This window comes from Pimephales promelas, chromosome 13 (assembly GCF_988280905.1).
Source record: "Pimephales promelas chromosome 13, fPimPro1.hap1.1, whole genome shotgun sequence".
NCBI lineage: Eukaryota > Metazoa > Chordata > Actinopteri > Cypriniformes > Leuciscidae > Pimephales > Pimephales promelas.
This window is the reverse complement of record NC_142781.1, coordinates 10,136,683-10,161,282: the sequence shown is the minus strand read 5'-3', so window position 1 is coordinate 10,161,282 and position 24,600 is coordinate 10,136,683. Positions and strand designations below refer to the sequence as shown.

The window sequence follows — 24,600 nt, the reverse complement described above, 5'->3', positions numbered from 1 at the left end:
TCTCTGCAATCTTAATCCTATGGATTTTTGTTACCTTGCTCTTTGACCCCCTAATCCCAGCCTAAGAACATACCGACAGACATGACAACATGCAAAAAAGCATCCATCCCTCCATCCATCTATCTGAGAGCAAGTGGGCGACAATATTGTAGTACACGTAACTTTCCCCCACATTTGTGTTACTCCCCAAATAGGTGACTATTTGCGTTGCTTAGTTCATTTTTATGGAAAGTAATACATTATATTACTTTTGCATTACTTTTTCTCAACTGGGCTGGGCTTGCTTGTTTATTTTTCAGTTTTTCTCAGTCGCTTTGGTGCCATCAGAATTAAAAGTCCTTGCGTCATTGTGCACGGATAACACTATATGTGATGACGTGGTTGATTATTTACATCTGCGGCATATGTATTTATGTTGTCAAATTTAAATGACAATTTTACATTGTGTTTGCCACTCCAATTTAAATCCAATTCAAATTCAGTAATTCTCAGTTTAACTCTGAATGGCACACAACCCCGCTCATCACCCACATATCTTCTAACTGAAAACAGATTTTAGGGGGTAGGGCAGATAGCCCCGGAGAGATGAGTTTTCATTTTTCGCTGGATGTGTCTAGTTAAAAGCAAATGGAAAAATCGAGTAATGAAAAACATGAGTCTCTAACTGATCTATTGTTGATGGTTCTTCAGATAAATGGATGACAGGTATTTGTTTGGTAGTGCCAAAAAGTTCTCCACAGAGTGTTAGTGCTTAGCATAAGTTAGTCCAGATGTGAAGATTCATTCATAATCCAAACCTAAATGAACACTGATGTCTGCATTTTATTCAAAGAAGCAAGCAAGAGTTTATTTCAAACTCATCTTTGTATTTTTTTAATATAATTTGCAACTTGCAAGTACACATAATAATGAACAGCGAACATCGACTCGTTTCAGTTGTCTTTAAAGAGGTGTTTGAGAACATGATTTCCCTTTATAGCTCAGTCTGTCTTGGAGGATTCTGGGTAGTGTACCTCCTCAAAGCATCAGCAAACGTGCGATAAAAATACAATAAATACTGTACAACACATGCCAACACAGAAATAGGTTACTGTTCTTGCCATTAATGTAACAATGACCAGGAAGCAATCTATTCACAACAGCAACACGGATAACATCACGCAAATATACATTTCAATACACGTTAAATAAAGTGCCAGCCGTAGCATGTGCATATTCAGTCTGCATACTCTTAAGAATAATATTTCAGGAAGTATTAAGTAGTTCCCCTGCAATAGTTTCCATAAACAACAGCAACACGTTACATAAGCATCATATTAAGCGTCACATTACAAAATTCTCTTTACATTTGCCGGCTCAGTCCCTTTTCTGAAATTCTGACACTATACGCCTTATTCACGGCAGCGCCATCCTTTTTTTTAGTGAGAATGAAAGCGAGGCTGTGAGGGATAGTCATGCATCTCTTCAATGACCTGTACTGTTATTTAATGTGTTTTCGGATTGTTCTGCTCATGAAACACTGGAAAAATATCTTTCCAAGACATTTCAGTTGACAAAAAACTCCCGCCAATGTAAGCTGTGGAAAATTGTAAGTAATCTAGTCGCTTTATTCAGCTTTTTACAGCGGATGCCATTGGAAACACGGTAAGTCTATCCCTCACAGCCTCACTTTCATACCTGTCATGGCACTGCTCTGAATAAGGTCTATTGAAGAACTAAATGAACACTGGTTGTTATGGAAAGATTTCCCCTGAGTTGGCAGTGAAATTGTGCCCATTTTACATTGGATGGCACTTATATCGACGTAAAACAGTGGGGTCTAAAGGTCATATGTAGGGTTCAAAATCTATTAGGATTATATGTTCCTGTTAAAACAAATCATAATTTTACATTAAGATGAATAATATAGTTCTATACTAACCAAATGACATTGACCACATGAGCAACTTTTATTGTACAATGGGATGCTCTTTGGAACGTTCTCAAATCATGCATGATCATCAGGTTTTGCACAAATGTGGATCTCATGTCAGCTTGAGTTCTGCTGTTGTTCAAATAAAAGGAATACTAATCAATTCTGATCATATAATTCGTATTAAAGCTATATTAAATCATAAAAACCCTTCTTTTTCACTAGTATTGTCAGAAGTTTGCACCCCACTGTATGTGATCGCAGCAGCAGCAACAACGGTCGTACAACAAATATGCTGTATTAATCATTCCATTCATTTTCCACAATGTTCCAAACATAAGAAAAGCTAGAGGCTTTGCGAACACAGTTACGGCAATGCGTTCCACAACACAAGACTGGCTCTATACTGCACACTTAATGCGACTGCCCGGGGTTTTTATTAATTTGCTTATTTTAATAGGGTTAAGCACCACAGCAGGATGGTGAGTCAGAGGACGGATGGTAATTTGGTGATTTAATATTCTCTGGCCTCCTCCAATTCATTCATGAAAATATCCTGTTGGGGGTTCTCCGTGCAATGGAGGCCATTATTGGGTGGGCGGACTGCATGAAACCTGCTCCAGTCTCCTTTGCACAGTATCCAAGGCATTACGTCCACCTTGAAATGCAGCTCTGGAGAGAACTCGGTGCTTATTAGGTTGGGGGTTCCTGCCCCCTTGCCCCTTGTAATTAGATGCTTGTTATCATCATAGCAACAATGCTGGGCAGCCAGAGTGGTGCCATCTTTAGATAGGCCGGAACGCAGGCAGGACTGTGCCGAGGGCTTGTAGATGTCCAATCGTTCCTGTGGGCCGCTAGCATCCCTCCACTGGAAGGTTCGGTCGTGCTCTGCATCCAACAGACTGACGATGTTGTTGGAGGCTTCTGAAGGAAAGGTGCACGGGCAGCTGGGTAATTCAGTCAATACCTGCTGCAGGTAACGCTGAAGAAAGTCACTCTTGCAATTTAACCACTTCTCACAGCTGTCAACATCTGCAAAGCAACCAAACCCAAAAGATTATTGCACATTAGTCAAATCAACTATAGCATTGTGCCATTTGCCATTTCAGCTATGGGCATGAATGATAGGGCAATGACTTTTGTATATGATGATGTGGAGTCTCAATGACATGTTGGTAATTGATGGATCTTCGCTGTGATTGAGCTTGAATGGTATGTTGTGTGTGCCTGATGAAGGTATACAGGTATAAACTTAAAGCATTTACCAGTGCCAAAGGGTTCTGTACCATTCTCCATCTCGAATGGAAAGACATGAGCCACACTGTTCCAATCATCTAGGGGGGAAAAAAAATCAGCATTAACATTCAATTACACAATGGGTTTGAATTCAAAAATAAGAACAGACACATTTTTGAGTAGTGAAATAACCTGGGCATGGGGCAAGGTCACAGCTCTGGGACTCAGTGGATGTGCAGAAATCTCCACATGAACGTGAGCGAGTCTGATTGCCGTGGCCACAAGTGACACTACAGGGACTCCATGCGCTCCACTCGTCCTCTGCTTCTTCTAAGAGGAAAAGACTAATGAGTTAAACATTATGTGTGGTTACCAATACAAGCATCCCTATTGCTCATATTGGTTCTGAACAAAACCCCTAACCCTAATTACTCTTCAGTGATTCGATCATAACAATTACCATTAATATTTCCACCTGGTATTAAAGGACAACTCTGGCGCAAAATGAACCTTTGGTCTAATTACACATTGGTACATAGTCAACCGTTCTCTGAGATTTGTTGTCATGATTATCGAATGTAAAGAGTTTTATCTCTAAAAACTGTTTAGCTTATAACGCTAGTATTTGGGGCATTAGAGTAATGAAAATAAAAATCGCTAGTTAATACCACTAAAAAGGCTCAAAATAGCCCAACACTAACACGGTAGCATAATCAGGGTCCCTACATGCAAACCGAAGCATTGAGAACGTCTGGCTCGTTCACATCTCACCAGCACACTTGGCTCAGCGTTCGTGGTTCGATTGCTCGAGACTGTTTTCCAAAGATGGCTCCTGCCTGTTTTCGCGAAGTGGACTGTCTTTCAAAAATATCTTCTTATTAAACGGTCTTTACACTTACAAAGTTCTCAATGCTTCGGTTTGCATGTAGGGACCCTGATTATGCTACCGTGTTAGTGTTGGGGCTATTTTGAGCCTTTTTAGTGGTATTAACTAGCGATTTTTATTTTCATTACTCTATGCCCCATATACTAGCGTTATACGCTAAACAGTTTTTAGAGATAAAACTCTTTACATTCGATTATCATGAAAACAAATCTCAGAGAATGGTTGACTATGTACCAATGTGTAATTAGACCAAAGGTTCATTTTGCACCGGAGTTCTTCTTGCTTTTTCGATGCATTACCTGTGCCCACTTGTGTTGTCAAGACAACCTTGCTTATTTCGTTTCCGACTACCTCCATGATGGGCTTCAGTGACCCATCAACAAAAAACTGATGCTAATGCAATGTGTAAATGTAGTCAAATAGAATCGACCACTTAGCAGTTAGAAGTGCCTAGCAATCATTAAAGCAATGTCTTATCAATAATCCCAGCAAATGCATAGCAACACACTAATGAAATGAATTCAATTCACAATTATTTGTAAAGTGCTTTTTACAACAAATATCATTTCAAAGCAGCTTTACAGAAAATTAATGTGTCTACATTACAATTTAGAGAAAATTAATATCAGACGTGACTGTGTCCAAGTCTATATGTCAGAAATGTTCAGTTCTACGCTAATAGGAAACAACCACTCGCTACTTAAAGATACCACCCCAAGAACACCTTAGCACAGGAGCACCGTGGAAAACACAAACAACAACAACAACTCGAACACCATGATGGCAACTTTTACACGGACAAACACCGGTAAGCTGAGTAAGTTAGCCTAATATAGCCTCCAAAACAGGCCTCAAATAGTTGATTAGCTTTTAGCTTTGGGAGAGATCTCAAAACTCTCTTTACCGAAAGCAGACTGCAGATAATGAATTAAACAAGGACAACAGATGCATTCTTCCTTCTTCTATAATAAAGAGTATAAATTAGAGACTAGACTTGTTTAAATATTTAACTTGAATTTGGGTGGGATGCCAATGATATTGCACACACAGTGATGGCACCCTGATTACAGACAGACTAAGGAATGATGAAAAGGAGGCGTAGGCTCAGCGACTATTCTAGCTGGCTTTGTAGAAGTGCCAAACTGCGAAACCCACAACAGCCACAGGGTTAGTCTTATATCAGAGGTTAATCAAAGCAGAAACTAAAATCCAGAGGGTCAAGATTCGGATGGTTAGCATTAGCAGTTACCCCTGCTGGAGTCAAGAACATTTTGAACAGGCTATTATATCGAGTCTGTTTAGGACCCCAAGGTGATTCCTTTGGCAGAAAGAACTTTTAAATGGTCCTCTATTCAGTTCTCGAGTAGACAAATATATTTTGTCCATGTTTTTCTATGTTATTCTAGCTCAGTTGTAGCCGCTAGGAAACAGATAGCTTTCTCCTGTTATATTAGACTAGAAATGTTGCTTATCCATGAATATGAATTCTGCTCATCACACTGATCTTGTTTTATGAGAATCTGGTCTAGATTGAGGCCATCCTTAATCTCAATCATAATGTCTTTCCTTGACCCCTTAAATTAAATCCCTGTCCCATTTCATCCTGGTCTCCAATGAATCAAGACTCCACAGCTACAGCGTAAAGTGCACAATTCCCACCACGAAACAGACATGTTGTAGAGAGAAAAACAAAAAAGCAATAGAGGCGTGATGTTATGCATGGCCTTGAAAAGCCTAGGATTCTTGAACAGGCTTAAAAGACCCAGCCGCTCTGGACTGGACGGGGGTGGAGGGGGTTCAGGGTCTGGGGCCCAACCCGCGGGACATAAAAAGTAAACGGATGACCCCTCTCACTCTGTGTTCCCGATCTGCGCTCTAATTGAACACAAGCATGGGTTTATTTGTCCAAGAGAAAGTATTCACGCTGCCATTAGTGAGCGGATCGGGCTCGTCTTCAAACACAGAGCGGGACCAGTGTCTACTTCAAAGGTCCGACACTCACAAACACCCCGTCGCTGGCTGAAAGTTTAGTCCGAATTAATGCTGTGAAACACTCCTTACCAGCTTGCTCTACCCTCCCTCCCCAATCTCTTCATCTCTCTTTCCCTTCAACTACTCTTCAAATCACCTTTATCTGATTCTATTCTCAAATTCTCCCGTTCCTCAGTATTTATCTGCTTAAAGTTCTGATTGTGTAAATTCTGGTCTTGCTTAAAGGGGTCATGAACTGGCTTTTTAAATTGTATTATATTGTTGACTGAGGTCAACTTATGATGTTCGCTTGGTTTTTGCATTCAAAAACATCAAAATGAATATTAATAGGCTATTTTGTACCCTCGTTTTGAGCCTAGCTGAAAAACGCCTGGTTTTTATGGGTGTCTCGCACTGAAGACTTGGAAGTAAACGCCCACTGCTGTGAGTGGATAACAGTTTTGCATATTATAATGAGTTTCAACTCACGCGTCAGTGCACTTGGGGGAAATTGTTTTGAAAATGTCCAATGATGTAAAATGGTAACCAGAATGATTTGCCCATACATGGTTCGACCCAGAGTCGGTGTGTTGCACAATTCCTGTCAGATCCAATATAGACGGCACAGCACCAGCATTCTCACACCGTTCACACCGCCAACGACACGCAGCGACAAAGCGACAACATCCCATTCATTTCAATGGAGCGCTGGCGACATCCGGCGACACACGCGACAGTGACCGTTGGCGACAGAATGTGGGCATGTCAAGCGACAAGAGACAAGCGACAAAAGTTGAGAATTTTCAACTTTATGCAGGTGAAAAGCGATTTTCGCGAGCGACAACCAATAGGAAAGAAGACTTTCAGTGGAGCTCACGTCACCGTCTCGAATGCAGGCAAGACAGAAAGAAGAGTTTGAGGACGATTTCACTGTTTTATATGATTTGACTGTAACCACATACATGGATAATAAAATGATGCATGGAAAAGAAACTGTCGTCAGTCTCAGTGAGTTTAATTCATATATTTAACGTTATAGTTCGAGTGTTTTAATTTTATGATGCACGTTTAGCACTGCTGCAGTTCATTTTACAATTTCCCCTGCATTACGTTGACTATTAGGGACAAGAAAATTGATTTAATCCACTGAACACTGCTGTGGTGATATAAAAACACTCTCCCAACAGCATACGGTTTCTTTTTAGCCTTAAAAGTCATTTATTCCCAGTCAAATTAAAATTATGTAGTTGTATATATCACTTGTGAGTGGGCGGGGCTAAACCGGACGAGTTGAAGTAGGCACTGATCTTCTTCTGCGGGGGTGGTGTTTTATCCTCTTTGACGTCACAGTCCCCCACTTTGAAAAACGAGTCGTTTGCGGGGCTGGTGTCAATAAAAGCTTTTATTGGACTAACAAGGACGTTTTCAGTTCTGAAACTTACAGGATATTCTTATAATATGATGACCTCTTAGATGTCAAAAGCTCAAGGAAAATTTGTTTTCTCAGTTCATCACCCCTTTAAAAACAGCTGTTTTTTTTCTCCATTCCAGTTTTACTCAAATACTCTTTTCACAAGTTTGTTTGCCCATATAATCTTTAAGCTATTAATAAACATATTTGGCTTGCTGTCTGCAGTAGAGGGGCTTGAGGAAGCAGCTTAAACTCTAGCTTAGATATAGTCTGGTCGTAAGATGTCTAAATTATTTTGGTGGAGTTTGGGGAGGTAGAGGGATGCCAAAGCAGCTGATGCTGGATCATGGTGAGTGGCTTCTTATGTACTCCGGCAGTTAATTGAAAGATTAAATGGGTTAACTCCTCCCGCAATTACATTTAGAAACTTAGTTCACTCACCATAATGACTTTGAGTCCATGGGCTTTCCCAATTGCCATCTGTCTTGCCCAGACCACTAGGGAGGGGCTCCCCGCTGTCATACTCCAATGCGTAGTCGTCCTCATCCTCCACTGCTTGGCCAGTACCATCGTCCCCTGAATCTGCATCCGTGTAGCCCCAAAATAAAGGCCAGAAGAGCTTCTTGCCACCTAGCCATTCTACAGTAGAGGAGGGAGAAGATGTGGGCCAGTCATTGCTCCATTCTTTATCCCTCTCCACTTCCATAGGGAGGTCATCCAACACCTCGATGGTCACCTACAACCAAAGGTGCAAAGTATGCAGGGATTCAAAGCATTGAATCAAAATTGGGAGTTATATTAAGAACTTAAAACAAATCATTCTGCATGAGGAACGCCTTGCTTCTAGTCTGGAGAACAGTCAGTGGCAATTCGTTTCAGCAATGACTCACCGATCGAGTCTCTTGATTTGAGCTCAGGGTCAATATCAAATCAAGCAGAATTACTTCCTCCTCTCCTCAAGATGAGATTACTTATTACACTTAATTACATCCTATGAGGAGTGATGACTCACTATGGATGCTGATTAATCCACTTTGGATTAGACAGGATTAGACATTAGCCTCAGAGAGGAGAAACCCTGTAATGGATTATTATATCCAGCCCTGCATTTTTGACTTGCCCTGCTTAGTCACCAAAAGTTTTGGAAGAGGGACTCACTAACATAAAGCATTTCACAGAGATGACTACTAACTTGAGCTGTGTTCTCTCGCGTGCTCTCACCTGAATGTTTGGGTTTTGGGAGCCAATGTCAGCATTTGCCAGGTCTGGAAAGTTTTTGAGGTCTAGAACAAAGGGTTTTGTTTCTTCCTCAGGCTCAGGCTGTGGCAGGACACCCGTAGAGCGATGCTGGAGCCACCTGTGTTGGTGGGGATGTGAGTCTGGCAAATCACTCTGGACCTGGTTCTGCTGGTGCAGGAGATTATGGTCGTTGCTAATGTCTCTCAAAGATGTGTGTGGATGTGTCTGATGAAAAACAAATGTAACACACAACAATAAGTGCTAACTGCACCTGCATTTCAGCATTTCGGAACATCTTTAGTGACCTTCACTTGAAAAATACATTTTAGTCACTATTGAGGGTTTTCACCGACGTCACATTCTGGGCGGTAACCCAGATGAGTGGCCATTATGGAGGCACTCGGCTGTAAACAACAGCATGGACTTACACTAAAAAAAACAAAGAAAAAACCTGTGGTAGGTGCGAAGTCATATAGAGAAGGACTTATCAAGCAGGAGAGAGTGCAATATTTTGACAAACTAAAGTTATTATGTGGTAAAGGTCCGAACGAGCTAGCTTCTCTAGCCTGTACCCAGATAGCAAACTGACATTGAATCAACGTGGAAACGACGTCTCTCATGACATTGAAACAACGTTGATTTTGCTCATCGAATTAACGTTGAACCAACGTCAGACGCGGCATTCTTCAAAGCTAAATGAAAATCGAAAATTGGTTTGCTTTCATAACGTTGAAACAACGCGTTGATTTCAAGTTGATTTTCCGTTAGTTTTGAAAGAATGACGCGTCTGACGTTGGTTCAACGTTAATTCGATGAGCAAAACAATGTCAGATCAACGTTGTTTCAATGTCATATTTCCACGTTGATTCAATGTCAGTTTGCTATCTGGGTACTGCAATTCTTCCTTCTATTTCTTTTTCCGACATAGCTACGTTCAGATTGTCAGCCCAGAAAAGCACATGAAATCCGTTTCAAGCTACATCCAAATATGGTTTGAAATCCTATTCAAATACCAGGACATATGCTTCAATCTGAACGATCGGATTTCGGGTGGTATGCGACTCCCTCGCCACATAAAATGTAAACGTCAGTGGTTGTTAGAGGAGACATGCTGCAAGTTGCTGCCGAAAAAATATTATTTCTGAAACATATATTGAAACCGGTGCAGACAAGAACACGGAAAAAAGTTGTAACGTTACATGACAGCCTCCTACAGTTCAGCAGCTCAATACGCAATATAGTCCAATGCGGCGGTGGCTACACATATCCAAACCCCTCCATTAATGTCAGTGCCGTATTGTCCGAGAGCTGCATGGACTCACAAATCGGATCTGAACAGTTGCGATAAACAGTGTGGACATCATTTTAGATCAGATTCCAATCGGAAACAAAGATGAGCGAAATTTTTCAGCGAAATAATCGGCCAAATTTGCGAGTCCGTTCAGTTCAATGGCATTGTTTATGTTCTGTGCCTCCAAAATGGCCGACTTACGGATTGATGATGCGTCGTGAAAACTCAGAGTCTTGCATATGATGAGTTGACAATGACTTTGCACCATTAGAGGTACTCTCAAGCAAAACGGATCACATATTCCCTGATAAAAAGCTTATAATAAGTCAACTTAAACACAATTATCACTGTGATGGTGCTGATGCTCGTGGCCGGTTCTCGTTGGGGAAACTGTAAACCTTTCTCAGAACCTCTACAGATTAGAGAGCCTAACAATGAAGTAACTGCTTATATATACTACACTTCGTTTTTCTTTATTTCAAAAACCAGGTGTCCATTTACAAAAACTCATGCTTTGCTCACGTATGGGAGACAGAGAGGTGCTGATTTGGTTTTTCAGGTTCATTCTCAGGGAGAAATGTGCGATATTTGGGGTTTTGGACGCCTGTAGGAAGCTGTTATGATCACCGTGTGATTGTGTCTTTGACCTTTGTGGTGAATCTCACGCTATTTGAACACTTGCATGTTGCATTTAATTGATTGTAAAATATTAATACATTTACAATTACATTTAGGCCTGTTCTATGCTATGCTAAATGCTGCCATGTTTTTTTAGTGGTTGAGTGGTTGAACTGGTTACATATCGGTTCTGTGCATGAATGTAATAGTGAATCAGAGGTGTCTAAAGTCTAATTTTTGCATACTCAGGGGTATTTGATCTTCTATGAAAGACTTATTCTCAATGTTATCTGGTCTTTTCTTCCTGGAAGTCTCAACAAGAGGGGCCAGGTGAAAGAGTAGTGGCTGTAACTCAGCATTTAATTTCCCAAGTGTTCAGGATGGAAACCAAATCTCTCCTTACATCCTTAGTCTGCCTGGGGCCATCTCTTGTCTTTCTCTGTATTGTTAATTCATTGTAAAATCGTCGGTGGAATGTGGCCTGAGCTGCCAGTGGGCTTTCTCACCATCACGAACATATGGCATGAATTCCAGACCCCGACACAAAGCTGTATGCGCTAGCAAAAGAGCATGCAACACACACAGCCTCTATTGAGCTCTATGGTGAGACACATGGACACGATCAACACACACACTTTATGTTGGGGCATTGGGAAAGCAGTCGGCAGGGCAGCATAGATTTATGTGACCTCCAATATCAAAGTCCCAGGACCACACCATTTCCAAACCAGTGAAGTAAAACAATAAACTGAGACCCCCTATTCCCTTTCCCTTTGACGACCCCTGCCCCACATGTAAAAACAAAAGAGACATTTAGTAATACAAAACTGAGTAGCAGGACCTTTCTTGGAGAGGTTAGACATGGCCCCCGTGTGCACACACACAAGATCAAGGAGACCAGAATGCAGGAAATTCCACATTAACACAGAAGAGGGGCTAAAAAAACAATTTAGGAGCTGAACTATGACCCTGTGTGAGAGTGAAACTTGTTTTTTAAACAGTATTATGTAAGGCCTCACTATTGTACTGTTCTACTGTATTGGACCTCTCTCTATTCTGGGCCCCTTTGCATGGTGACATAATAAAAAAAAGGGTGGCGTTGAATATATTGGTCTATAAGCAGAGAACAAACATGTTGCACAGAAACTTTATATTTTTTGGCAGACTACAAGATATAGTCACTTAAGATTTGTACTAGTGGGACAAGATGCAACTCTCACCTGTGGGGTCAAGACAATTCCTCCAACCAAGATGTCTTCCACATTTACACAATGATCCATAGCAAATGGTCACTCAACAATAAATAAATTATTCAAAAAGGCACATGGTGATCATGTTAAATGGACAACCATTTTAGCATGTTGTGGTAGAGTAAAAAAATGAGTTCTGAAAACTGTGCATATCTTATTTTAAGTGCCATTATCACTATTAGCAGATTAACTGTAATACTGTTTCTTTTTCTGAGGGCATAGTTATCCCCAGAATGCTGTATATTAAATTGTGTAATTTATGTGGAGATGAACACAGTGCATTATTATACATTATTAATCCTTGAAGTCTGCATGTAACGGAAGTTGCCCTATCTTTTCTTCCCTATTGTGACATATACACTCACCTAAAGGATTTTTAGGAACACCTGTTCAATTTCTCATTAATGCAATTATCTAATCAACCAATCAAATGGCAGTTTCTTCAATGCATTTAGTGGTGTGGTCCTGGTCAATACAATCTCCTGAACTCCAAACTGAATGTCAGAATGGGAAAGAAAGGTGATTTAAGCAATTTTGAGCGTGGCATGGTTGTTGGTGCCAGACGGGCTGGTCTGAGTATTTCACAATCTGCTCAGTTACTGGGATTTTCACGCACAACCATTTCTAGGGTTTACAGAGAATGGTGTGAAAAGGGAAAAACATCCAGTATGCGGCAGTCCTGTGGGAATCCTGAAAATGCCTTGTTGACTCTATCAGACTGATTCAGCCAGCCTTACAACCGAGGTATGAAGCAAAGCATTTGTGAAGCCACAACACGCACAACCTTGAGGCGGATGGGCTACAAAAGCAGAAGACCCCACTGGGTACCACTCATCTCCACTACAAATAGGAAAAAGAGGCTACAATTTGCAAGAGCTCACCAAAATTGGACAGTTGAAGACTGGAAAAATGTTGCCTGGTCTGATGAGTCTCGATTTCTGTTGAGACATTCAGATGGTAGAGTCAGAATTTGGCGTAAACAGAATGAGAACATGGATCCATCATGCCTTGTTACCACTGTGCAGGCTGGTGGTGGTGGTGTAATGGTGTGGGGGATGTTTTCTTGGCACACTTTAGGCCCCTTAGTTGTTTAAATGCCACAGCCTACCTGAGCATTGTTTCTGACCATGTCCATCCCTTTATGGCCACCACCCTTCCTCTGATGACTACTTCCAGCAGGATAATGCACCATGTTACAAAGCTCGAATCATTTCAAATTGGTTTCTTGAACTAGACAATGAGTCATGTTCAAGAGTCATGTCATGTTCATGACTAAAATGGCCCCCAGTCACCAGATTTCAACCCTTCTTTGGGATGTGGAGGAACTGGAGCTTCATGCCATGGATGTGCATCCCACAAATCTCCATCAACTGCAAGATGCTATCCTATCAATATGGGCCAACATTTCTAAAGAATGCTTTCAGCACCTTGTTGAATCAATGCCACGTAGAATTAAGGCAGTTCTGAAGGCGAAAGGGGGTCAAACACAGTATTAGTATGGTGTTCCTAATAATCCTTTAGGTGAGTGTATATATCTGAGTGAAACAGCTTCTCAAACTGGAATATATAGGGTGGGACTTGACTTTGGGATTTACTGTTGGTGCATCTTAAATGAGTGACATGTCCCGTCGTCATCAGAGAAAAGATGCAATTGCAAGAGTGGGGGGAAGTTAAGTTGATTAAAGATGAAAGATTATGAGGGCACAGGAATTTGAATAAACAATGATTTATTACATTTAGATAATGATAATGTTTTAAAAAAAAGAGAGAATTGATCATTTAGTGACTTGCAACTTGCACTGTTTGGGTTTAAAAATGACTTTGTTTCATGGTGCATAACAGTTTCTTCAACTATAGGCAGTTTTGTCTCTTTGTAACTCTCTTAAAACACTTTTTACAATCATTAGATAATTTATCTGCTAACAATGTCCAACTGGATGTACATGGATCAGAGCACAATTTTTCTGAATCAACATACAGTATTTGTAAATGAGAAGTTTGTAAATGAGTAGTTGGAATAAAATAGACTTATTTGTCATGCTATGGTTAATTTGGTAATAAGGTTTCATATACATTATTAAAATGAAATGTTGTATTTGTGAACACTAGTTAATGCACTAACATGAACAGCTGGCATTTACAAAGATTGATCAATACTGTAACAAATATACTGCTCTTTGTTAGTTCATATTAGTGATGAATATACATTAACTAATGTTAACAAATGAGGCCTTTTGTGATAGCTCTATGCTTATATACAAACACACAAAAATAAAATGTTCACACATTTTGAAAGTGCAGCTTGTTTGGAAATGATATTTACATAGATGTTTGGTCACACATCACGTCTAATATTTCATGTCAAGTAAGTTAGGCTAGGCTCTTTACTAACATAATTGTCTCTTTGAAAACCAAGACACGTTTAATTCTTTGTTTAGATTATTTAACATATTTTCTATTGGATTTAATCTGGAGATTTTGTATATAACCCTGAAATCGAAGTCAAGGGTAAAACAATAAAATGTAATTTTTAAATTTGAAAAAAGCAACAACAAAAAAATAATAATAATAATTTCACAAATGTTTTTTGTGATTTTAACCTCAGTGACATTGAAGAAGAATCCTAAAACGAAATGAGTGTCTTTAGGTCCACTTGTAGGGTACTCACCTCTCCGGAGAAGCCGTGTCTGGATCTCTGGTGTCTCACAGGGAAGCTGCTCGCTCCTTCTATCCAGACAGACAGAAGCAAACTTAAAAGCACCCAGAAACTTCTACGCACTCTTAGCATTTTGCACAGTTGCGTATCTGTCCACTAAATACCGCTGAAATAAAGTCTTAAACGTGCATTCGTTGCTTAGGAAGCTCTGCGCTTTTCCCTCCTGGAAAAGATCTTCGTCAACGCGCTGTTCGTCATCTTCATCCAAACTTCATCAAAACTCGCACAGGTGTGAACACTTGATATATTCAGATAGATAACCGTCGCCTGTTCATTCCTAAAAAAAAAATGCATTAATGTGACTCGAAACGTCTTGTTGCACTGTTGTCTGTCTGCCCGTAGACTGATCGACTGATCGTCTCTCAGTTTAAGTAGCGACTGCAGGTCTCCCCCTCTTCAGTCCTCACCAGTGCATCCTTAGTACACAACTTTGTGTTCTACAAGATGTCATTGACATCATGTCATGAGTCATTGCTGACACATCACTATGGTAAATGGTACACAGCAAAATCTTCAGTGTTGAAATCCTGGTGTTAAAGTCTCTTAGAGTAAAGTGTTAATTTTCTGGTGTTGAATCTCAAGGGATTAACACTAGCTAGTGTAAACCACACTCTGGCTGGTGAAAACATGTGGAGTTAAATCTAAGTAGCACCTGAGAATGCTTTGACAACACCAATAATAGTGTTACTAGTCACATCCGGGACATTTACGTGCTGGGCGGAACGAAACGAGCTGAAACTTGACTCACAGGCGCCATTTTCTTTGACTCGAGTCGCAAGGCATACGAGGAGGAAACACGCATTTATTACGTGTTTTATCGCATTTATAGATTCATTTTATAACATCATATTGTTTTATAACAATATGTATGTTCTGTGGACGAGCAAACCGCTCTCAGAGGGACATTTTCTATGACGCGCGATTCGGGGCAGACCAGGATGGGTTTGCTTTTTAACCGGGAAACAACGAAAGTAAGTGTTTTCTAATTTACATTGGCAATGTATTTTATAGTATATTGATTCATGGCGATATTTAAATGCCCAGCGCGATTAAACGGTCGAAATTCTTTTCAAAGGCGACATCATCTTTGACTAGCCTAAATACGGAGCTGACGAGGAGGAGGCTTAACGTTAACAGAGAAAACACCTACAGTAAGTGTTTTTAACATAATTTACCTCATGAATTTCATGGCATTATATTGTTTTGTAACGATATTTATGTAATGTGCGCGCCTAAACCGTCAGGTCCTGCATCTTTGACTCGTGACGCATTTCAAAAAGCAGTGCAGAATGCAGACACGGAGTTTGCTTTTAACAGTGAAAACACCGAGTAGGTAACTTTAAGTGTTTTTTACTCATTTACTGTGCTACGTGTTTTATAATATGATATTGTTTTATGACAATATGTGTGATGTGCAAATATCATAAAGTATTTATCCTCAAACTATCTTTTACTCTCGTCTGCCAGCTAAACCAACTCCACAAACTGCGGACCAACAATGCACGTGAAATTTTCACTTTATTTCCTTATTTGGAGGACCAATCTTCTTAGAATGGGTAAGCAATTATTTCAAATTAAATATTGATGCAAAATGTATTTATCAGATTAACTTTTGGTTGATACTTGGAGATGCTTTAATGTTTAAATTTATTGATTTTTGCAATTTGTTTTTGCTAGGAGCAATTCTATGATGCACCAAGTGGCTAAGGGTACCAGGCTTGGTGTTTAAAGACTGTACAGACTAGAACCTGGTGATGGAAAGATAACAGATAAGTTAACATATGAGAGAATCATGGGCACAAACAAAAATAATCATGGCTTGGTATTACTAGATTTTCTTTGTTTCATAACACATATTTTGAATTTGTCTAGCCAAATTACTTAATAAAAGTGTGTGTGTGTGTGTGTGTGTGTATATATATAAACTTAAAATAAGATTTCTAATCAATGGTTTTCTTGATTTGACAAGTAGAAATCTCTGCCCATCACCTGCCCCCAACATTACAAAGCCACAAGAAGAGAACACCGATCCTTCCAGAATCCGGCGGCTGACTATTTAGTGAGATTTCTTAAGGTGCGTGTCTTAATTTATTCTTAAAGTGTTAGTTCACCCACAAATGGAAATTCTGTCATTAATTACTCACCCTCATGTCGTTCCAAACATGTGAGCGTTTTTCGATGTTCACAACACAAACGAAGATATTTTTAATGAAATCTGAGAGCTTCGTGCCCCTCCATTGACAATCTACGCAACTACCACTTTCAAGCCCCAGACAAAAGTACATCATTAAAGTACTCCATGCGACTCCAGTGGTTTAACATAAATGTTTATTAAACTATGCAAGTGCTGTGTTTGCAGCAAAAACAAATTTACCAATTTATTAAATATTTATTTCCAACATGCGTTCATGAGAACATTACAACTCGTGCATGTTGTTGATGTGCATGTATGTGCATTGAAGAGGAATATTTTGTAAATAAAGTTGAGTTAAAATTGTGAAATTTATGTTACACCACTAGAGTCACATGGATTACTTTGATTTCCTTTATACCTTTCCGTGGCTTTGGAAGTGGTGGTTGAATAGGCTTTAGATGAATGGACAGAAATCTCTTATATTTCATTAAAAATATCTTCATTAAAGGGACTGTTCACCCAAAAATGTAAATTCTGTCAGTATTTACTCACCTTCATGTTGTTCCAGCCCTGTAAGACTTTCGTTCATCTTCTGAACACAAATTAAGATATTTTTGATTAAATCTGAGCTATCTCACTCCTCCATAGGCTTCTAAGGGATCAAAACTTGCCAGCCCAGAAAGTTATTAAAGATATTGTTAAAATAGTCCAAGTGACTACAGAAGCGCAATCATAAGTTTATCAAGCAACGAGAATACGTTGTGTGCCAAAAACAAACAGAAATTACGACTTTATTTAACTATGCATGCTTCTCTGTGGGCCTTGAGATGGTTCTCGTAGTGTAACAGTGCTTCAGTGTTGTACGTCACACACAGGCTCACTATTGGCAGATGCTGGTTGTGTGTGTGTGTGACGTACAACACAGAAGCGCTGCACTGTTACACTGTTAACTTGCTCAGGCCCACGCAGAAGAAAATGAATAGTTAATTTTAATATTTTTAGTTTGGTTTTTTTTTTTTGCATACAAAAAGTATTTTTGTCACTTGATAAACTTAAGGTTGAGCCACTGTAGTCACTCTGTCTATTTTTACAATGTCTTTAATAACTTTTCTTGGCGCCAAGTTTCAATCCCTTAGAAGGCTATGGAGGAGTGAGATAGCTCAGATTTAATCAAAAATATCTTAATTTGTGTCCTGAAGATGAAGGAAATTCTTACGGGGTTGGAACAACATGAGGGTGAATAATTAGTCAGAATTTTCATTTTTGGGTGAACTAACCCTTTAAGTGTTTCGAAGATGAGAAAAACTCTTACTGGTTTGGAACAACATAAGGGTGAATAATTAATGACAGAATTACATTTTTTTTATTAATTAAATCTTCGATTTACTTGGAAATCAGTAAATTCAAGTCTTAATCAAACAAAAATGTTTTTTTGTTTGAGTCGATGATTGAACTTTTTTTCACCCTAAACTTGCTGTATTTATGAAACACAAATGTGTAAATGATCTGGTTTTGTGTTCTAGGTACCCAGTACTACACGATTTTTCACTAAAGTTGGATCTGCACAGCCTTTTCTGCTCTGTGAAACAACTGCACTGAACTTTACTGTTAGCGACTGGATACAGCTGATCCACTCATATCCTGCTACTGTTTTTCATCTGCTGAATGTTTTTGACTCAAGCACTGCTGTACTGTTGCAAAGTCAAAGGTACTGAATTAACTTCACTGACACAGGACTCACATTCACTGATATGTTCAGGACTTAAGTATTAAACACCATTTGATCACATCATATAATTCTGATGACAGAAATCCATATATTGTGCATTCATCGTTTATTTAAAAAATTAACCTATAATGTAAACGTGCTTGTTCGTTAATAAAAAAAATAGTTTGTTTGAAACAACTGTTTACATTTTGCCTTTATTTTTAACTTTACAGTGAACAGAATTCTACTATGATCCCAGACTTTTTGGATTGTTTTGAAATAAAGTTTTTTAAGAGTAATAAAGAGTGATGTGTTTATTTCAAAGTGAAATTATTCTTTTAAATAATAAGATGGTATTGCATTGGAGAGTTGTCTTATTCAATTGTATGTTTGAAAAATTTTAATTTTAATAAATGTTAAAATAAATTCATAGTAACTTGGTTTTTGGAAAAATATCTTCGGGTTTAAAAGTTTAATTTTTTAAAACTTCATCTGCATTACCATTTTAAAATAAGTATACATTATAAACATTAAATCAACATAAAAAAATACACTGGAGTTGTGTGATTAAACACCATAAAGTGTTAAATGTGTATATTTAAGAGTAATAATTTCCAACACCTTGAGTGATTAAATGAAACACTAACACAGTGTTTAAAAAATAAACACTATCGTCAGTGTTGTTTTAACACTAGCAAAGATGGACCTGTATGTTCACCCGGAAAGTGATAATTTTAACACCCATGGTGACAAATCTCCTGACATTTTTTTGCTGTGTATCAAGTGTCAAAAGAGAAGGGTATGGATGGAGTTGAGCTGTAAAGCTGAGTCTGCACGCATTAGTGTCACAGTCGCAGGACGGTTGATGATCTCCAGAGGGGTCAGCAATGGGAGGAGAATCCTTTCCTCGCATGTGACATAACCAGTGATGCTCATGTATCTGCAAGGTGTGTGCGAGTATGAAGTTTCATTTCCGTTCAGGTGAGAAAGTGTTTGTTCCCCACTCAGAACTGAATTAGGGATTGTTCACCCACAAATTAAAAATCATTTAGCCTACTCACACTCAAGTTGTTCCAAACAGGCATGAATTTGTTTATTTTGCTGAACACAAACTATTTTGAAGAATGCATGCTAAATGGCCCCATTGACTTTCATAGCATGGAAAAAATACTATGGAAGTCAATGGGGTCCATCAGCTGTTTGGCTTTACCCATATTATAGATATGAAGAATCCCGTAGAATGCAAGAAGACTTCGCATTTGGCTTTACAAGTAGAATTTGAATGAAATGAAATTTAAAGAAATGTAAAAAAAAAAAAAAAAAAAAAAAAAAACTGCTTGCAAGTGCATCCATAATTCTGTTTAAATTAGTCATGAAAGTAACATTCTATTTCGATGTTCCACTTTAAAGGGATACTCCACTTTTTTGGAAATAGGCTCATTTTACCACTCCCCTGGAGTTAAACAGTTGAGTTTTACATTTTTTTACAATTTGTACAGTTTTCAAATGCATTCAGCCGATTTTCTGATATTTAGAAGAATCTCAGTAGACAGACAGTTTCTGGTTTCATTGACTGAAGTCAATGAGACCAGAAACTGTCTGGTTACTGATATTCTGGTTAATGATACCTCATAAAAACGATATAAATACTGTTCGTTTTCTCACACAAACCTCTCGTTTCGTGTCTTAGGCCATCAATGTGTACTTACATTTATGAGTCATTAAATCACGTTTAATTTGGACTTCTCTGTGCATGCTTTTTGAGGCGGTGACCATAGACCTCCATTATATGACTGACAGACAAGAACGGTTTGACCTAAAAATATCAAAATTGAAAATACTATGGAAACAAAGACACCTACATCTTGGATGCCCTTGAGGTAAGCTAAAACATCAAAACTTAATTTCAAAGTGAACTATCCCGTTAATAGGGGCCCATTTGCACTACCTGAGAGCGCTCTGTCAGGAAATCTTGAATCGTAATGCAGAACAGTGGGCTCAGGCCTTAGCTGGTGGAGTTTATGGTGAGTTTACAGGGTATGATAGTATTAAATGCTGAGCTAACGCCTGCGAATAGGATACATACGTGTTGTGTGTTAGAACTATTCAGAGCTGTGTGGACAGCCAGGGAAATAGCGTCCTCTGTGGACCTGTTCGCTTTAGATGCAATCTGAGTGGAGTGAGGCAGGCATGTGTCTTTGATGTGCGAGACAAGTCTCTCTGAACACTTCATGGCTACTGGAGTGAGGGCCACTGGTCGATAGTCATTCAGAGAGGTGAGTGTCTTGTGGAGGAGAGCAAGTGCACTCTTGTGATCTGCAAGAGCTCTGAGTCTTTGCCACACACTCGTAGTGTCAGAACTATTGAAGTGGGCCTCGACACGCTGTCTATAGCTGGCTGGGTCTCCCAATTTAAAGGGGACATATCATGCTAAATCCACTTTTTTGGCCCTTAAATGCATTTTGTTGTATGTTTGGAGTGTTTATAAGTACAGAAAAGATGAAATTATTCTCTTCAGGTGCTTTGATTATATCTTCATATTCTATTTTGGTCATATTTTGCATATTTTCTGTTCTCTAATAAGTATTTTGAACAATTACGTCACACACCGGAACTGACAAATAAGGACATTGACTACCGCCCCTACCACTTCGAGCAATCCGCCATTTTTATTTCTCGCTCCGATTTCGTAGTCCAAGCTCAATGATGCTGAAGTTACGAGAGGGCTAGTCAAAATATTCGATTGTTGGATGTAGTGACACACGCTTCATTACACCGTCTCCCAGCATCAGAACCTCTTTGAAGTGTCCGGTTGACTTTTATTTATCAAGGAATTGTACCCACATCTGTGGATAAAGTCATTTTTTTGTGAGCGTGAAACACTTCAACACTCTCAGAAAAAAAGGTACAAAAGCTGTCACTGGGGCTGTACCTTTTCAAAAGGTACACTTTTGTACCTAAAGGCTGCATATTGGTACCTTAGTGGTACATATTAGCACCTAAAATGAACATATTAACACCTAAAATGTACCTAAAATGTACATATTAGCACCTAAAATATACATATTAGGACCTAAAATAGACATATTAGCTCCTCAAATGTACATATTAACACTAAAAATGTACATATTAGCACCTTAAATGTACATAATAACACCTAAAATGTACATATTAGCACCTAAAATGGACATATTAGCTCCTGAAATGTACATATTAGCACCTAAAATGCAGATATTAGCACCTAAAATGTACATATTAACACCTAAAATGTACTTATTAGCACCTAAAATGTACATATTAACAACTAAAATGTACATATATTAGCACCTGAAATGTACATATTAGCACCTAAAATGTACATATTAGCACATTAAATGTCCATATTAGCACCTAAAATGGACAAAAGTTTACCTTTTGAAAAGGTACAGCCCCAGTGACAGCTTTTGTACCTTTTTTTCTGAGAGTGAAGGATTCCAACTTCAACAACCTCCGCGTATAAAGAAGTGTTTGCCGATCAACTTCGTCTGAATGAGGGGTAAATTCCTTCTATCTTTGGAGACGACAAACAGAGCATTTCGATAAGCTGTAAATATCGATAATAAAAATAAAGCACATAAACACATGGTGGTCATGGTTCAGCAGTATCTTTGTCTTTCTTTGTTTTTGTTTTGAAGTAACGTTACACGTCTGCAGTATTATTGTTCTTGAGTTTCATCAATGGTCATTTAGCTGCTGTGTTTTCTGATGCTTTTCTAAACGTATTTTATTATCAATACAGATTTTTAGTCGTTAGATTAAACCATAGTCGTTTATCTCGTCAGTGTGCCTGTTTTAACAAGAGAAATAATCGACTTTCACTTGCAACACAATACATTTACATACCACTGCAATACATCCATATGAAGACGTTGTTCTGCAGGTTTGTTGTCTTCTTTTTCAACTCGCTCTCTCTGGCTCGAACATGTAAGGCTTGATGGACAAGTCTTCCGTTGTTGACATTTTGTTAACGTTTGAATAAAAATGTTTTGTGATATATATAATCGTGTATCTCTAGTCAAACTACAAAAATGGCCGAAGGGGGTGGAGTTGAACCGAGTGTCAACTCAGCGACCTGGACATCTCATTTGCATTTAAAGAGGCCGCTTCAAAACGGGTTGCTCACAGACGCACATCAGAAAAGGGGTAGAATAGGGGCCTTTGGAGCTATAATAATGAGGAATTCAGACCCAAGCATTGCAGTTTCGCTTCATATAGATCACAAATGTATGATTTCTATGTAAAAAGGACCGATTTAAAAGCATGATATGTACCCTTTGAACGCATCATGTTTCTTGGGTTGCTGCTTCTTCAAACAGCTCACAGTTTGTGCGATCAACAGAGTCCTGTCATTGTGCATCTTCTGGCCAGATCTTAACAGTTTCATGGTGGATCTCGACTTACGGATAAGGGATCTGTGTGCCGGTGACAGTGGGATGTGATCAGAACAGCCGAGAAGGTCTATTAGGGAAAGCACTGTGTGAGTCTTTAAAGGGTTAGTTCACCCAAAAATGAAAATTCTGTCAGTATTTACTCACCCTCATGTTGTTCAAACCCCGTAAGACCTTCGTTCATCTTCGGAACACAAATTAAGATATTTAAGATATTAAGATCGCTCCTGCATACAGTCCATAGGCTTCTTGAGGGACTGGCTCTTGCTGTCTCCGAAAAGTCATTAAAGACATCGTTAAAATAGTCCAAGTGACTACAGGGGCTCAATCTTAAGTTTATCAAACGACGAGAACACTTTTGTGCGCAAAAAAACAACAAAAATAACGACTTTATTTCAACTATTCGTTTATTTCTCCCTCTGCGCGAGTCAGGTTACTAGTTTAATAGCGTAAGCTTCTGTTATTGTACGTCACACGCATCACACACACATGACCAGCGTCGGCCAATAGTGAGCCTACGTGTGACGTAGCTTTACGCAATCACACTACGTTAACTGACTTACAGGCTCATGGAGAAGGAAGTGAATAGTTGAAATAAAGTCGTTATTTTTGTTGTTTTTTTGCGCACAAAAGTGTTCTCGTCGTTTGATAAACTTAAGATTGAGCTCCTGTAGTCACTTGGACTATTTTAACGATGTCTTTAATGACTTTTCGGGGACAGCAAGAGCCAGTCCCTCAAGAAGCCTATGGACTGTATGCAGGAGCGATCTTAATATCTTAAATATCTTAATTTGTGTTCCGAAGATGAACGAAGGTCTTACGGGGTTTGAACAACATGAGGGTGAGTAAATACTGACAGAATTGTCATTTTTGGGTGAACTAACCCTTTAATGTTGGTGTACATATGGGGACACTGCACAGAAAGTTCTCCATAAATGTTATCAGTATGATTACAATCTCCTGCTATTATGCAGAGGCTGTGTTCGGGTGAGCAATATAGTGGTGCTAGCGCCTGCTTATCACTGGCTTGTGGTGGAATGTAAACGGCTACAATGACGACAACAGAGAACTCCAGCGGTAGATAAAATGCTCTGCATTTCAACATGAGATACACCAGATCTGGTGAGCAGTAGCTCTCGAGTGCAGTGGGGTTGATACATTTACACATTCAAATAACTAGAAGAAACTTTGTCTTTGCAACTTAGTCTACACTAAATGAGAGTTAGCTGACATAGTTGCAAAGACACTTATAGTCAGTATTGTCTAAAGTGGACCTTCAAAATAAAGTAACAGCCATAAATATTAAAAATATGTATCAAGTTACATATTTATGGTTGATTCCTTGTTCCACCAGACAGTTCACAGCAAAATACCCAGTGTTAAATTAACACTGAGAGCATGAATTAAGAAACTCTGTTAATGAAATTAACGTTAAAGTTAATGTTAAAGTCAATAATTGAGTATAATTAATAGTTAACCTATTTCAGAAATTGGGCTTTCTGGGAGTTCAGGTCAAATAATTGTGAAATAATGATTATGTTAAAACACAACCAATACCATCAGATAGATCACCTTGTCCATGCGTTCACCTAGCTGTTATAACTAATGTACAGTATTAACAAAATCTAAAGTTAAAGGAGAACTCCGGCGCAAAATGAACCTTTGGTCTAATAAAACATCAGTACCTACCTAGTCAACTGTTCTCTGAGATTTGTTTTCATGATAATCGAATGTAAAGAGTATTATCTCTAAAAACTGTTTAGCGTATAATGCTAGTAATGGTGGCATTTAATAAGTAAAA

At 38.9% G+C, this 24,600-nt stretch overlaps 1 protein-coding gene and 1 long non-coding RNA gene across 3 annotated transcripts; one reads left to right on the top strand and one right to left on the bottom strand.

Annotated features, from left to right (window-relative positions):
• Positions 1–855: 855 nt before the first annotated feature.
• On the bottom strand, positions 856–15,112 carry ism2b (isthmin 2b). The gene is made up of 6 exons (XM_039675023.2): positions 14,483–15,112; positions 8,638–8,880; positions 7,858–8,152; positions 3,341–3,478; positions 3,178–3,246; positions 856–2,944 (listed from the first exon to the last, which is right to left on the bottom strand). The coding sequence occupies exons 1-6, from the start codon at positions 14,600–14,602 to the stop codon at positions 2,427–2,429; spliced, it is 1,383 nt and encodes a 460-aa protein (XP_039530957.2). The 5' UTR covers positions 14,603–15,112; the 3' UTR covers positions 856–2,426.
• Positions 15,113–15,283: 171 nt separating this feature from the next.
• On the top strand, positions 15,284–18,570 carry LOC120471279 (uncharacterized). Of its 2 annotated transcripts, none has more exons than XR_016145981.1 (6): positions 15,284–15,501; positions 15,606–15,681; positions 15,775–15,863; positions 15,998–16,086; positions 16,208–16,604; positions 18,188–18,570. It is a non-coding gene; the product is annotated as an uncharacterized LOC120471279 (long non-coding RNA). The 2 variants fall into 2 exon arrangements; XR_016145980.1 differs by having other exon boundaries at positions 15,285–15,501; positions 15,775–15,859.
• Positions 18,571–24,600: the final 6,030 nt, after the last annotated feature.

Coding starts and splice junctions, on each gene's coding strand:
- ism2b (XM_039675023.2), bottom strand. CDS start 14,602: ATGCTAAGAGTGCGTAGAAGTTTCTGGGTGCTTTTAAGTTTGCTTCTG. Junction 8,153..8,637: donor CCCAAAACCCAAACATTCAG/GTGAGAGCACGC, acceptor CTTTGGTTGTAG/GTGACCATCGAGGTGTTGGA. Junction 2,945..3,177: donor TACAGAACCCTTTGGCACTG/GTAAATGCTTTA, acceptor GTTGCTTTGCAG/ATGTTGACAGCTGTGAGAAG.